The sequence below is a fragment of the Penaeus monodon genome, chromosome 4 (assembly GCF_015228065.2).
Source record: "Penaeus monodon isolate SGIC_2016 chromosome 4, NSTDA_Pmon_1, whole genome shotgun sequence".
NCBI lineage: Eukaryota > Metazoa > Arthropoda > Malacostraca > Decapoda > Penaeidae > Penaeus > Penaeus monodon.
Genome location: NC_051389.1, coordinates 57,805,649 through 57,820,648, shown reverse-complemented (window position 1 = coordinate 57,820,648; position 15,000 = coordinate 57,805,649). Strand labels below are relative to the sequence as shown.

General features: G+C 46.1%; 1 protein-coding gene across 1 annotated transcript in view; it reads left to right on the top strand.

Moving 5' to 3' along the window:
• LOC119572377 (oxysterol-binding protein 1-like) overlaps nucleotides 1-14,428 on the top strand; it is an 89,712-nt gene extending 75,284 nt beyond the window's left edge. Inside the window, exon 2 of the mRNA XM_037919463.1 lies at nucleotides 14,031-14,428. Within this exon, the coding sequence (XP_037775391.1) occupies nucleotides 14,141-14,413 (273 nt within the window). The 5' untranslated portion in view covers nucleotides 14,031-14,140 and the 3' untranslated portion in view covers nucleotides 14,414-14,428. The remainder of the gene's footprint in view (nucleotides 1-14,030) is intronic.
• The last annotated feature ends 572 nt before the right edge of the window (nucleotides 14,429-15,000 follow it).

Here is a 15,000-nt window from a genome sequence, read left to right as displayed (position 1 = left end):
TAATAATATATATATATTTAAAATAGATATTATATATAATATATATATATATATGTATAATATATATATATATTTTATATATATATATATGATATATTATATATAATATATATATATATATTACTAATTTTTTTTTTTTTTTTTTTTTTTTTTTTTTTTTTCACATGTTTAGATGTTCTTACCTTAGTGCGAGTCCAGGAAACTCGGGTCCGGGATTTGGAGGAGAAGGAGAAGAAGAAGAGAAAAAAAAGGTAGAGAAAAGGGTAGAAGGAGCAGGGAGGAGTGGTAAAAGCAGGATTAAGGTTGGAGTAAGAGGGGAGTGGAGAGGAAGGTAGGGGAGGCGAGGGGGGAGTGGGAGTCCCAGGAAAACGGTTTTACAGGACGGTGGACGGAAGGGGGGGGTGGTGATAGCACCTCCGAGAGTCGGGGTCACTGGGTACGGAGCGGCTGCGTAGAATAGGGGACTAAATCAGAGACATAGAGGAAGAGTGATGATTATGAGAGAGAGAGAGAGAGAGAGAGAGAGAGAGAGAGAGAGAGAGAGAGAGAGAGAGGGGGGGGGGAATAACGAGAACGAGCGAGATTATAAACGAATGAATGAATTAAGGAAAGAAAGAATAAGACGGGGGGGGGGGGGGAGAACAGAGAAAAAGAGAGCCATCACAAGGCCACGTAAAGGAATTTCGACACGGACGGATGGCTGGGAAGATTAGAGGCACTGCGCGCGGAAGGAAGTCGGAACTTTTATTCAAGTCTGACTCTAAAGATACAAGAGGAAAACGGCGGACGGAGGAATATTTCCCAGCGCCGAGACTCTCAGGAGAGAAATGGAAAAAGAAGAAGAAAAGGATGAAGAATGTTATGTTGAGAGAGGGAGGGAGGGAGGGAGGGAGGGCGAGAGGAGAGAGAGGGGGAGGTTTGGGGATTTAGGTAGCTTTTGTGTGCATTATTTTTTTGTTTTTGCTATTCGTTATGTTTGTTTAATATGCATGAATAATAAAAAAATAGAATTGTTTTGTTTACAATTTTCAAAATTTTTGGTATTTCTTTTATTTTTTTTAAAATTTTAGTTTAAATGCATGTATGAAGTCAAATGGATGGAATACGGAATGATGATTAGGATTATACTTATCCTACGGTTGGCCAGGGAACATTTTAGGAGAACCGGAGTGAGACTGCCATTACTTGGACTTTCATTACGTTTGTAAAATAATGCAGCTGGGACTCATCGCAGCATGGCGTTGCAGGGAGATTAACCCAAGTTTCGGAGACAGAAGTTAGGAGGTCATTGAAACGTCAAATGTTGCGAAGTTCTAATTAATTTAGTGTCTCGAAGTTTAGGTCTTTCGTTTCCGTGGATTTTAGGACGTGCGGTTTAGGGTAGAGTTGGATGAAAAGGGGTGAGGATAGTCTGCTAGTGTTCTCGGTGGGTTTTTCTGTGGGGATTTCGGTTTAATTATTGACGTGTCGGAGGAGAGGGAATGCGTCAATCGAGTGTGGCGGTGAAAGTCTGCGGGTTCGGCGCGCCGCGTTTCACTATCTCGTTTTCTATTTTTCGGCGTTTCGGGAACCCTAACGATGGAGTCAGGAATTTTGTATTTGCACAGGAAGGGATATTCTATTTTTATATGGCTTCAGTTATCATTTTTGTGTGTAATGAGATTATCGCACGTAATTTCGAATATGAAATTATCCTGTGAATGTTGGTCGCTTCATATCATCAACAAGTGAAACCTGTAGACCTAGGTGGCGAGAGTTTCTGGTTTGGAAATATTGTGGAAAATTGAATATGAATGTCCCTCGGAATGGGTACAACGACTCTTTTAGTAACAGGAAAGATAGAATTAATAAATAGACCGGTTATGAATCGAAACTTGGGTTGATGAAGTTACCGTGACGTTTAGATGATAATGATAATAAGATTGATAATGCTAATGATGATGACGATAATTATGATAATGATAAGATTAGTATTATTAATAAGCCTAATTATAAAAATGTTTCATTAGTTTTAGAAATGTGAAAAAAATCCCCTCACCCCCCAAAAAAAAAAAAAAAAAAAAAAAAAAAAAAAAAACGCTACAACGATTACATAAGTTCAAAGGAAACTAAGTGTAAAGATGATAGGCACCGGTATTGTCTCGTGCCCAGTGTTGCCAGGCGTGCGTGGACCTTTAAATTGTTGCCGCTTATTGTGTTTTTGTTTGGATGTTTGTTTTTGTTTTGTTGTTCTCTTTTGTTCTTTGGGGGTGTCCGTGAGGGCCAGGTGGTGGGGGTAGGGGGATGGGGGTCGATAACCGGGTTGGCTGTTTAGGGAAATAGTTTGTGTTCGTCTTTGTTGCCTTGGGGATCGGGGGTTGGAGGCGGGTGCGTTTTCCTTTCGTGTGGGGTGGGTGGGGTGGGGGTAAGGGTATGGTGTGTGTGTGTGTGTGTGTGTGTGTGTGTGTGTGTGTGTGTGTGTGTGTGTGTGTGTGTGTGTGTGTGTGTGTGTTTCCTTGCTGAAAAAATATTTAGAATCAGCATTTCGGTAACTGATTTGAACTATTGCGATTTTTTTTTTTTTTTTTTTTACTAACGTACTTTTTGTAGGTATACATTCAGGGAATTGCGGGACAAAATTGAGATTACCAAGGTTATTAAAGAATGCTATTTCCGTAGCGCACAGTCTCTCAGTTTCACAGCTGGGAAAGACTTCGCCTTATTTCACTCTCTTTCTTTCCCTTTTCGGCTCTTTCTTTCTCCCTTTCCGCTCACGGGAAAATAAAGGGAGAAAAGGCGCCAGTGCGATAAAATTTTGGTTCGGCTTCAAATCATTATCGGGGGCTCCCCTTTCGCCCGGTTGCGTGACCCGATGATTCTCGAGCAAATGAAAAATCGCTGAAATGGGGTCAGGGGGGAGGGACCGGTCCCTCCCCCCCCACCTCCCCCACCCTTCCCCTCCACTCTGCCCCACCCTCTACCTCTGTCTTCCCTCTTCCCCCCCCCTCCCTTCTTCCCTTCTCCCCTCCCCCCCCCCCCCCCCCCCCCCTTCACTCTTCCCCTCCCCTGCCCCACTAAGACGACCGCCAATAGAGTTTGGTTAATTAAGACACAGGTTGGGTTCCGGTGTGGTGACGTAGAGGGGAGGAGAAGGAGGAGGAGTAGGAAAAAGGAAGAAGCTAAAGAAAGAAGAGGAAGAGAGGGAGGACGAGGACGAGATAGTATAAACGTTGTGTATGCCTGATGTATAGGGAATGTATAATGGCGAATGTATACCTGTTGTATGCCTGATAGTATACAAATATTTAAAAGTTCCCCTTTTTGTATCCTCTGTTCCTTTTGGGATAGGCCTGTAAAATATCAAAAATAAAACCCAAAAAATGTAAAGAAAGAAGAAAGAAAAAAAAAACATATACAATAAAAAATCAAAGTAAAAGTAGAAATGCTTTCTTTTTGATAAAAAACTATCCTGTGGAAAAGAAAATGGGAATTCGTTTTGACGGCGTTTTGTTGCGGAGAAAAAACAATTATGGGTGTTTATTCATTGTTAGTTTTTTATGAAGGGTAAGATGCGTTGATTGGGGTTGGATATGAATATCAATTATGTATCGTGATTGAAATGGCATCCTGGAGTCCGAAGGGTGAGGTGGTTAACGAGTGGAATGGAAATAAAGGAAATTGAATGGAGATGGATAGGTTTCGTTGTGGTTAGCTGCCAACACAAGAGGAGGAGGGAGGGGGTGCATGAGAGGGAGAGGGAGAGGGAAAGAGAAAGACAGAGGCAAACAGACAGACAGACAGAGAAAGGCGGCGGCGAAAATAGTATGGAAAGTAATGGAAAGTAATAATCAGTTACTTTACGCAAGGAAGACAAGGCGGCATTTCAGGAGAACTGAATATAGAGACTGAAGACCCTACTAAAGGGGTTTTACGGGAGGGGCCGGTATTAATTTTTTCGGGGCGTTTAAGTGTGATCGTTTTCCCTTGCCTGTTTTTTTTAAGATTTGAGCATTTTATTGCGACTGTCACGCCAGTCTAGTTTTCATTCAGGGAAGGACGTGTGGGTAGTGGCGGAGACGCCCCCTCCCCCTCCCCCCCTCATACGGACTCCTTTGTCCTTTTATTTCATTTTTTCTATCGTCTCGTCCTTTCTTTCTCCTTCTCGTTCTCTGTCCTTCTCATACTCGTTCTTTCTGCCTTTCTCTCCTTTTCATAATCTCTCTTTCCCTCTCCTCTCCCCCCCTCTCTCCTCTCTCTTCTCTCTCTCTCTCTCTCTCTTCTCTCTCTCTTTTCTCTCTCTCTTCTTCTCCTCTCTCTCTCCTCTCCTCCCCTCTCTCTCCATTCTCCCTTTCTCCTTCCCTCCCTCTCTTCCAATCTCCGTCATTCTTCGTCATTTCATTTCCTCGTCCGCTGTTTTCGACCACCCTCGTTCCCTTACCTGATTGGCATTCTGTGTCTGCGCCACGCGGCCATGCTTCTGTTTCCTCTCTACGCTTCGCATCTCTCCCCTCTGCGAATTTCTCTTGATCTTCCTATGCCTCTTATCCTTCGTTCTGCCTCTTATCCTTCGTTATGGCTCTTCTTTTCTTTCGTATTCGCTGCGATGGTGTTTTGTATTTTTTTTTTTTTTTTTTTTTTTTTTTTTCTTCTTTTTTTTTCTTTTTCATTTTACTCGGCTTTGACTTTTTTCCAAATTGCTTTGGTCCAGTTTGATGTATATATTTTTTTCTGTCTTTCTAAGTTCCCCTGCATTCTGATATCTTCAGTTCCATCCCTTTTCCATGTTCGTTTTCCTTTTCTCTTTTTTAAGCCTCTTTGCCTCCCATTTATTCACTAAAACGCGAGCTCTTTCCTCTCAATTTGTTCGTTTATTTTGTTTTACTGTTATGCCTCTTTTTTTGTTCCGTCTTTTTTACCCTCTTTTTGGCTCCCGCCCAAACTCTCTCTCTCCTCCGCTTCTCTCTCTTCTGCATCCTCTCTTTCTCCCCCTTCTTCTCCGCCCCCTCTCCCCTCTCTCTCTCTCTCTCTTCTCTCCTTTCCCCCTCTCTCTCTCTCTCTCTCTCTCTCTCTCTCCTCTCCCTCACTCCTCCTTTCATATCATACTCATCTCCCTCCCTCCATCCATTTCCTCCTCCATCTTTCCCTTTTTTATACTCCTTCATTATCTCTTGATTAATTAAATTTATCACCCTGCCCTTCTGATTCGTAATTTCGCACCCGTCGTCTATCCCATGAGTCATCCCATCCTGTATTGATTCCTTTGTTTTGCGTGTGGTTTCTTGCCGCCTGTTTTGTGCCTCCACTTCCTTCTCAAGCAAGCCATATAGCCATCAGTTCTCAGATAATTTCGTCTATTTTCACCACCACTTTATACCTCTTTTTTCCAATCCGCCATCCACCCTCTATTTCCTCCTTTTCTTCCTCTTTTTCTTCCTTCTTCTTCTTCTTCTTCTTCTTCTTTTCCTCCTCTTCTTCCCCCTCCTCCTCCTTTTCTTTCCTCCTCCTTTTCTTCCTCCTCCTCCTCCTCCTCCTCCTCCTCCTCCTCCTCCTCCTCCTCCTCCTCCTCCTCCACCTCTTCCTCCTACTCCTTCTCCTCCACCACCCCCACCAATGCTCCACCCCATCAATCCCCCACCTCCACGAGCCCCTCCCCCATCACCACCACCATTCTCTCCACCGCCCCGCACCCTCGACCGTGTAACTGATTCCCTCGTGTTTGTTGGAGGCTGCGTCGATCTGTGTCCGGATTTGCATAATAGACCTTTGGTTCGGGGAAACGTCGGACGAGGAAGGGGGTTGGGGAGGGGAGGGGGAGGGGGCCGTAAACACTTTGTCCGCCACTCCAATGGTATTAGGACGATGGTACTTCTCGTTGGTGGTATGTAAGGGTATAGTAAGGGGCGGAGGTTTTTTTATTGGTTGGGTTAGGGTCGTGGAATGTTGTTAGTGGGACTTTGTGTGTTTTGGGGGGGGGGGGGGGGGGGGGGGGGGGGGGGTGCGCTCGCGCGTGCGTTTTATATGTATACACATACGTATAGGGTTTCCACAAGAACATTCCTTGATATCAATCGGGTATAGCGTGTAACCTTATTGTAATAATATTTTAAGATTTCATTCAGTTGCATGTGGCATAGGTTAGCATTAAAAGCAGTCATTGTGCGTCCCAGCGGTTGCTCGGCAAACATCGATGCGATAGTCCAGTTCTGTCCAGACGCTGTGCAGCATATCTGGAGTTATCATGCGAACTGCTCGAGTGATCGAAATTTCCAGCTCCTCCGGGGGTGCAGGGAGTGGTGGCACGTGAACCGTGCTCTTCACATGCCTCCAGAGAAGGGCGTCACAAACGGTTTGGTCCGGTGATCTCGCAGGCCACTTGCAGAACACCTGATCATCTCGTCCAGCACGACCAGTCCATCTGTTTGGCAGGTGCTCATTGAGAAGAGTCCTGATAGCGAGATGCCAGCGCGCGGAGCAACTTGCTGGAAATGGTAGCCATTACCCTCATCAGCTAGTTGGGGGAACATCCTGTTGGTCAGCATCTCCAGGAAATTTTGACCACTAACAGTTCCTCCCTCAAAGGAGAAAGGGCCATACACTGTCCTGTCTGATACGGCATCAATTTCCTGGTTAGCGTGCGGATTTTTAAGCCCCCATATCCTCACTTTATGCCTGTTGACTTAGCCATTCAAGTGAAATGTCGCCTGATCACTGAAAATTATTTTTGACAGCAGGTTATCATGATCTTTCATTAATTGCTGGATATTCTCACAAAATTCAAATCGCGTTTCATTATCTTGCGTGGAGTTTTGGGAGTAATTTGTAAGGGTGAAATTTTAGGTGTTTTGTGTAGGATCTTTGAAGCTGTGATTTTGGCAAGGTGTAACTCTCGGCTAGCTCTTCGCATTGACTTATTTTGGGCTGTGCGCGAATGTTCTTCAAACTCGATCAATAACTTCCTCTTGGACTGATGGTCGGCCAGAATGTCCCTTTCTCTGATCACAGGTATATCCTTTCTGGGCAAAAGCGTCGTGATGTTTCCAAATGAGACTCGGGTGTAGGTGCAGTCGTGTGATAATTGGGTCTGAAAGCACATATTCTGAAAGCACGTTGCGCGGCCGCGACGCTGTTTAATCATACAAATTCCAGTACGCACCAGCTACGTTGTTGTGGGTTGGCGATCATTTTTAAGTTTCCTTGCACACTTGTGGTTTTCTAGTAAAAGATGTGTAATAACTTACATGTTTGTCAGTATATTTTAATTAGTTTAGATGTAATAACATCATGGAATCAAAGAGTGTTTTGTGGACACCGTGTGTGTGTGTGTGTGTGTGTGTGTGTGTGTGTGTGTGTGTGTGTGTGTGTGTGTGTGGTGTGTGTGTGTGTGTGTGTGTGTGTGTGTGTGTGTGTGTGTGTCCTCTCTTTCATTATATTTCCTCTTATCTCATTCGCTCTATCATTCTTTCCTTCTCTGCTTCATTCTCTCTCTCTTCTCCCTCCTCCTCTCTCTTCTTGCGTCACTTCTCCCTACCACTTTTCTTCCTCCCTCCCCCTTTCTCTCAGATTCTTTCGTCCTCTCTTTCACAGCGTGAATGTTAGGAAATTGTGTCTTTCTCATCTGCCTTTTTGAGCAAGTGTCGTTAACGCTCTTCTTGCGTCGTAACAGGGACATTGGAGTGCGCAAGAGGTTGGCTCTCCTTTCATTCTTTAATTGGATGGCTGAATGAAATTAATTAGGGGGGAGGGGGGAGGGAGATGGGGAGAGAATGCGTGAGTGTTTAGGAGGGAAGGGAGGGTGGGAGGGAGGGAGGGAGGGAGGGAGATTCGGGAGGTGGGAGAGAGGAAGGAGTTAGAGAAAATGGGGAGAGAAAGAGGGGAGGAAGGGAAAGAGTAGGAGGGAGGGAAAGAGTAGGAGGGAGAAAGTGAGTAAGTGAGAGAGAGATAGAGAGAGAGAGAGAGAGCGGAGAGAAAGGAAATTGAAAAGGGGAAAGAAGGAGAGAGATGGGACACACCAATGAGAGGCAGAGCTCAAGCCAAACTTTCCAAATGTCATAAGATGTTCCCAATGAAGAAATCTCCCTCCCTCCCTCCCTCCCTCCCTCCCTCCCTCCTTCTCCCCCTTCCCTCCCTCCCTCCCTCCTTCCCTCCCTCCCTCTCCCCCTTCCCTCCCTCCCTCTCCCCCTTCCTTCCCTCCCTCCCTCCCTCGAATTAGGAACAATTAAGCCCCGACGTCGACGTCCTCTGCCCAAGCCTCGAGCGACCATTTGTGTGTTCACGGCAGCCTCTTGGGCCCTCACTCACGCAGGTGCTCGCGCGGACGCCCCGGGGGTAGCACGTCCGTGTTGTCGCTTCACCCCGGCGGCGTGGGAGCGTGTTCGGTCTCTCGTTTAGAGGGCTGTTTTGGTTGTAGGGGGAGAGAGAGACAGACAGACAGACAGAGTGAGTGAGTGAGTGAGAGTGAGTGAGTGAGTGAGAGTGAGTTTTGACTGTCTTTCGTTCTTCTTCGCTTCGTGTTGTTGTTGTTGTTTTCTCCCCAGTCTTCTTCTTCCTTCCTTTTTTTTATTGCTTACTAGCCTCATACCACCAAGTAATTCTTCTCCTTTCTTCCCTTTCTTCCTCTCCCTTCATTCTCTCCTCCTTTCTCTCTTCCTCTATCTTCCCTTTTCCCTTCCTCTCTCTTTCTCCAAGCACCCCTCTCCCTACCTCCCTCTTCCCCTCTCCCTTCCTCCCTCTTCCCCTTCTCCCTACCTCCCTCTTCCCTCTCCCTTCCTCCCTCTTCCCCTCTCCCTACCTCCCTCTTCCCCTCTCCCTTCCTCCCTCTTCCCCTCTCCCTTCCTCCCTCTTCCCCTCTCCCTTCCTCCCTCTTCCCCTCTCCCTTCCTCCCTCTTCCCCTCTCCCTTTACCCTCTTCCCCTCTCCTTCCTCCCTCTTCCCTCTCCCTTCCCCTTCCCTCTCCTTCCTCCCTCTTCCCTCTCCTTCCTCCTCTTCCCCTCTCTCTACCTCATTGCCCTATCCCTTCCTCCCCTTCCCTCCTCCCTTCCTCCTTTTCTTCCACGCCCTGTTCCCTCACCTTCATGATCTAGGATGATTGCGACGCCTCCGTGAAAGAGGACTTCTTTTTGAGGCACTAGCGAAACCGCTTCGGGCAATCAGTTTTATTTGGAGCGCCGCTCCTAAAATTCCGGCCGCACTTAATTGTGTTGTTGTGAGAGCCGGCCACTTCGCTGTCTCGCCTGAGGGGGGGAGTGGCGTGCCTACTTCGCGAAAGTGCAGTGAGGGAAGGGCCTGCATTTGCTGTAGGATGTGATCGTTGAAATTGCAATTTACTCTTTTTTTTATTCGCTAACGGTTTTTTTTTTTTTCTTTTTTCTCACTGTTATTATTATCCCCATGGTTGAGACGATCTCTCGCGATATAGAAAAACGAACGGTAAAATTTTTGATAAGAAGTAAGTATAAGTGGAGGGTAAGAGAATGGGTAGAGTAAGTCCAGCCATAGGAACGCCTTTCTCTGTCCCTCTCTCTTCTCTTCTCTCTGCTGCTCCCCTCTCGTCTCTTCCTCCGTCTCCACTCCTCCTCTCATCTCATCACTCTTCTCTCTCTTCATTCCTTCTTCTTCCTCCCTCTCTCTTCTCTCTTCTCTTTTCCCTTCTCTCTCTTCTCTCTCTCTCTCTCCTCTCTCTCTCTCTCTCTCTCTCTCTCTCTCTCTCTCTCTCTCTCTCTCTCTCTCTAATTGTAGCCGGAACCCGGAACCCGGAAGCTGGAACACAAAACGATGTCGATTAATTCAATTAAGATGGCTACGATTTGTGGCTAGGGGCCCTGGGGCAGCAGGTAGGCGATCGCGTCGGCAGAGTAGAGGCTGATTATCTCCTTTCTGAGGATTAAGGAGGAGACAGGGAAAAATAGCGAGAGGATTAGTTAGGATAGGTTTGTTTCGTGTGGGAGGAGGGATTTAATTCCCTAATTCGTTTTTTTTCTCTTTCTTCCTTTCACTCTCTTATTTTCGCTCTCGCTCTTTCTCTATTTCTCTCTCGCTTTTTCTGTCTTTTTCTCGCTTTTTCTCTCTTTCTTTCTCTTTCTTTTTCTCTCGCTTTTTCTCTCGCTTTTCTCTCTCCACCTCTCCCTCTCCCTCTCTCTCTTCCTCTCTCTGTCTGTCTGTCTGTCTGTCTTTCGAGTCCCTACATGAGTGTTATGTTTGGTTTATCCTGAGCGGAATTGTCATTGAGTGTAATTGAGTGCATGTCGAAAGCACTTTAAAGACGGAGTGAGGAGAACCCCAATTATCGTGGGATTAAAGGGCGATCACAGGGAGAACGACGGAAATTCTGCTTCGAAAGAGCTTGTCCGGCAGAGTGCAAAGGTTTTAGTTTCCATTTGTTGATCGCTGTTTTAGAATGCCAGTTTGCTAAGGAAAGGAGGGGGGGGAGTTGTCTCCTTTGATATTGAGTTTGTAATGTATATGATATTTATAGCCTCTTTTTAAGCTCTGTTATAATGACTGGTCAGTTGAGTTCACGCTGATTGACATGGATGTTCTTTCCCCCTTCGTTTCCCTCCTGCGGTGATGGCTGTGGCTGTGTCGAGGGCAGGCGACTTTAGCAGCACCACCACAGGTACAGTGCTCCCGCCAGGGCTGTTCGCTCTCGCACCTGCGGGATCCCGGCGAGCGTCGCGGCGCCGCCCTCTCGCTTCCTTGCGGGGTCCTTGCGGGGTCCTTGCGAGGTTCTTGCGGAGTCCTTGCGGGGTCCTTGCGAGGTCCTTGCGGGTGGGCGCGAGGGCGGGCGCGGGGGCGGCCTCGCGCTGGGTCCGCTCCTCGACTGGGCCTCTCGGGACAGTTTTCCAGTCGCACACTTGCTCCTCCTGCTTCTTCGTCTCGAATTTGAAATATCTAGTTATTATTTACTTATGTATTTTCTCTCTTTCTGCGTCTGTCAATGAATGGAGATCATGATGTGCATGAAAGCATTGTTATTTTCCCTCCCCTCAGAGACCAAGTTGGCAGTCCACCCGTTTACCATCAGTGTCATGAGCATGACAGGTAAACCAGTGTGGGGAGGGAGGGAGGGAGGGAGGAGGAGGAAGAGGGGGAGTTGCTGCATCCCCTTCCTCCGATGTGTGGAATCAAGGGGGGTGGGGTGTGTGGAAGCTGCCACCATACACTTTTTTTTTTTTGCTTTGGATCACTTGGAAAAAAAACACTTTTTTATTATTCTCTCTCTCTCTCTCTCTCTCTCTCTCTCTCTCTCTCTCTCTCTCTCTCTCTCCTCTCTCTCTCTCTCTCTCTCTCTCTCTCTCTCCTCACTCTTACTCACTCACTCACTCACTCACTATGCCACGATACATTTTACTGGCTTTGCTTATTTTCCCTCCTGGCGGCATTGCTGTTTCAAAGGATTGCGTTCTAACACGGTCGCTTTTCACTTTGCTGCAGCACCAGCGTCGGGAGCTGATTAGGGTGGAGAGAGGGGGGGGGTGTCACACTGACTATTGTTGCTAGCACTTCCGCAAGCATGACTAATATGCTCACTCTGCACGCTATCACATTAATCGTTGTTGCAAGTGTGTATTTTTGTGTAATATTTTCAACGATATTAATGTTTGCCTAAATGATGACGTCTTCAGTGGCTCTTCCAATATATCTTTGCTCCTCCCAATCACTCTTTCTCTCTCTCTCTCTCTCTCTCTCTCTCTCTCTCTCTCTCTCTCTCTCTCTCTCTCTCTCTCTCTCTCTCTCTCTCTCTCTCTCTCTCTCTCTCTCTCTCTCCTCACCATCCCAGCACCCCTATCTTACTCTCACATTCTTCTATTCATATGTAAAGGGATACAACCACGACTACGTTCACACACAACGTAGTTACTTCCATCCCAATGAAAAAAAGAAAATAAAGAATGAAGGAAAGAAAGAAAGAAAGAAAGAAAAAAAAAGTAACTTCTTGGGCATATATATATATATATGTCCTACCGCGTCCCTTCCCCCCCCTCCTCCTCTCTCTTCACTTCCCCCCTCCAGCTTCCCTCCCCTCACTTCGGTCGTGTAGTCTCATCTTCATTCTATATTCCCTATTTCCCTTTCTACCCATTTCTGTATTCTCTTCCCCTGCTGATTTCCTTATTCCCTTCCCCCTACCCATTTTCCTATTCCATTCCCCTACCCTCTTGCCCTCTCTACCCATTTCCCAATTCCGATCCCTACCCATTTCCCTATTCCCTTCCTCTACGCATTTCCCTATTTCGATCCCTACTCATTTCCCTATTCCCTTCCCCCACCCATTTCCCTGTTTTCCTCCCTACCCATTTCCCTATTCCCTTCCCTTATCCATTTCCCAATCCCAATCCCCACCCATTTCCCTATTCCCTTCCCATTACCTATATCCCTTTTCTCCACATTACCCATTACCCTCTTACCCATGTTGTTGAATCCGGAGGCAGCGTCCGTAGAGTATGTCCGTAAATCTGAAAAAGTAGATAGAGTAAAGAGAAGGGGATAGATATGTCGGTAAAGAGAAAATAAGGAAACTGAAAATAAAAGATTGATTAGGGGATTGTTAAAAGAGAAGAAAAAATGCCATGAAGGGTAGAGAAAAATATCTATATAAAAAGTTCATAAGGATGTGATTCTTTTGAGGGATGGATGCGAGACAATGGAGGTCGTCTTTTGAGATTGCGTGATGAGGTCGTCTCAGCGTGGTCGGGATAAAGGTGGGTGAGATGGCTTTTTCCTTCTCCTCCTCCTCCCCCCTCTTCTCTTCCTCCTCCTCCTCCTCCTTCCTCCTTCTCCTCTCCCGGTCTCTCTCTCCTCCTCCTCTCCCGGTCTCTCTCCTCCTCCTCCTCCTCCTCCTCCTCCTCCTCCTCCTCCTCCTCCTCCTCCTCCTCCTCCTCCTCCTCCTTTGGGTTCGTTTGTCCTTCGCTATCGTCCTTTGCGTGTTTGTTTGTTTGTTTTTTGTACAGGAAAGGGAGGAGGAAAATGTGCACGGTCAATGAGGGAGTTAATTGGCTAATTAATTAATTGACTAATATGAATGATTAAGACTCTCTTCGATTTGACTTTAGATTAGTTTTATCGTGCGTAAAGATAATGGAATTGTTTGTCTCTTTTGTTATGAGGAGGTTAATTATAAGTCCGCGACAAGGTATTGTTAAGAATAATCTTGGTGTGAAAATGATTAGATGTTCAGAGAATCAAGAATGTTATTAATACCAGTAGTATACTTTTATGTTGTAAATTAAAGGACATGTTATCCATTCCAACGGAGTATTATGGTTGTTTCAATGGCAAAGCGGTTTTCAAGTTTGTTTTAGTCGGTGCCGTGTATCAAAGCGTGAAGGTGTTGCGGGAAAGAGGGGCACATCAACTCCGATACAGAAAACGGGAAGGTAATATTGCTCTGGGTAACTTAGGAAAAAATATGTACCTGACTCGGAGTTGTTGTGGTCTGCGATTTTTTTTTTTTTTTTTTGGGGGGGTGGGGATGGCTTTGGAGAAGGAAGGAGTTCTGGAGAAGTTGTGCTGTTTAATTTTGTTTAGTTGATTTGGTTATTTTATGAAAAAGAAAGTCGACCGTGCAGAATAGTTAGAGCTGTTCAAGGAAAAAAAATGCGTTTTTTTTAGGGCATTCATTGGTTCTGCCTCATGACAGATATCCACCATATACATTAACAAAAGTGTTTTCTAGCTGCATGTTATTATTTAATACCAGATGTTACAGGATCATCTTCCATTTAGAAGTCGCTCTCTCTTTGTCTGTATCCATTTGTCTATTTCTCAATATATATATATATATATATATAATTTCTCTCTCTCTCTCTCTCTCTCTCTCTTCCTATCTTCCCTCCTTCATCCTTTTACTCTCTCCTTCCCTCCCTACCTTCCCACCTTCCCTCCTTCCCTCCCTCATCCTTCCACTCTCCTCCCCCCTCTCTCCTGCCACCCTCACACATAAAATAACATGAAATAGACCGTGATAACGCTTAGCCAAGAGAATCCCTCAGCGAGAGGGCCGTTTCCCTAGCGAGCAAGGCCTCTGAATCCTGTTTTTCCCCTTCCCTCCCGCAGAGGACGAGGACGAGGAGGACGTGAGCGAGTCCGGGCGCGACGACGTGTCCAACACCCTGAAGGTGCTGACGGCCAAGCTAGAGGACTTGCGCACGTGCCACGACCTCATCATGAAGCACGGGGCGGCGCTGCAGAAGTCCCTGGCCGAGCTGGAGGCCCTGGACAACACGCAGGACCTCACGGCCAAGATCAAGACGGTCAACGAGAGGGCCACGCTCTTCAGGATCTCGTCCAACGCCATGATAAACGTGAGTGTTGTCTTTTTGTTTGAAGCCGTTCCGTCTATTATTCTTATCCTTCGTTATTCTCTCGTTTTTATTTTTTTTAGGGGGGAGGGGAGGGGGTTCGTTTGTTTAGGTTTGGGTCGGGATAGGGGGGAGTAAGGAGGGGGAAGGGGTGTGCCACCTCGTTGAGTCATTTTGGATTCCTTGTGTGCGTTTTTCACTTTGTTTATGATTACGAGGACGTGCGTTGCGTGAATTTCTGTTGTTTGTGTGTGTGTGTGTGTGTGTGTGTGTGTGTGTGTGTGTGTGTGTGTGTGTGTGTGTGTGTGTGTGTTCGTGCGTGTGGGTGTTTTCTTGACAAAGACGTGAAGATTTCGTGTCATAAAATTTGTATAATTTTGTGTGCACGTTATTTAGCCACCTGACATCGCTATCTTCCTGAGCATGCAATGGTGTCATCGCAAACTGCCGTTGTCGTTGGTCCAAAAGAACTCCTTTCGATTATTTTACAAGCGATGGATTTATTTGGACAGCGAGGTAGAGTGGAAAGAGGGATTCTTTATTGTGATATTGATAGGAATAAAGGTTCGACGCGTGGAATTATTGAGGAGTCAATATTCAATGTGTAAGGAATGGGGGGGCTGGTTTCATAGGTAACGGGGTACAAGCATCGCTGTAGAAGGCGTGGGTTGAGGTGGTTCTTAGCGTTAAACGGGAATGTTTTTTTTTTTATTCCATTCTTTTAA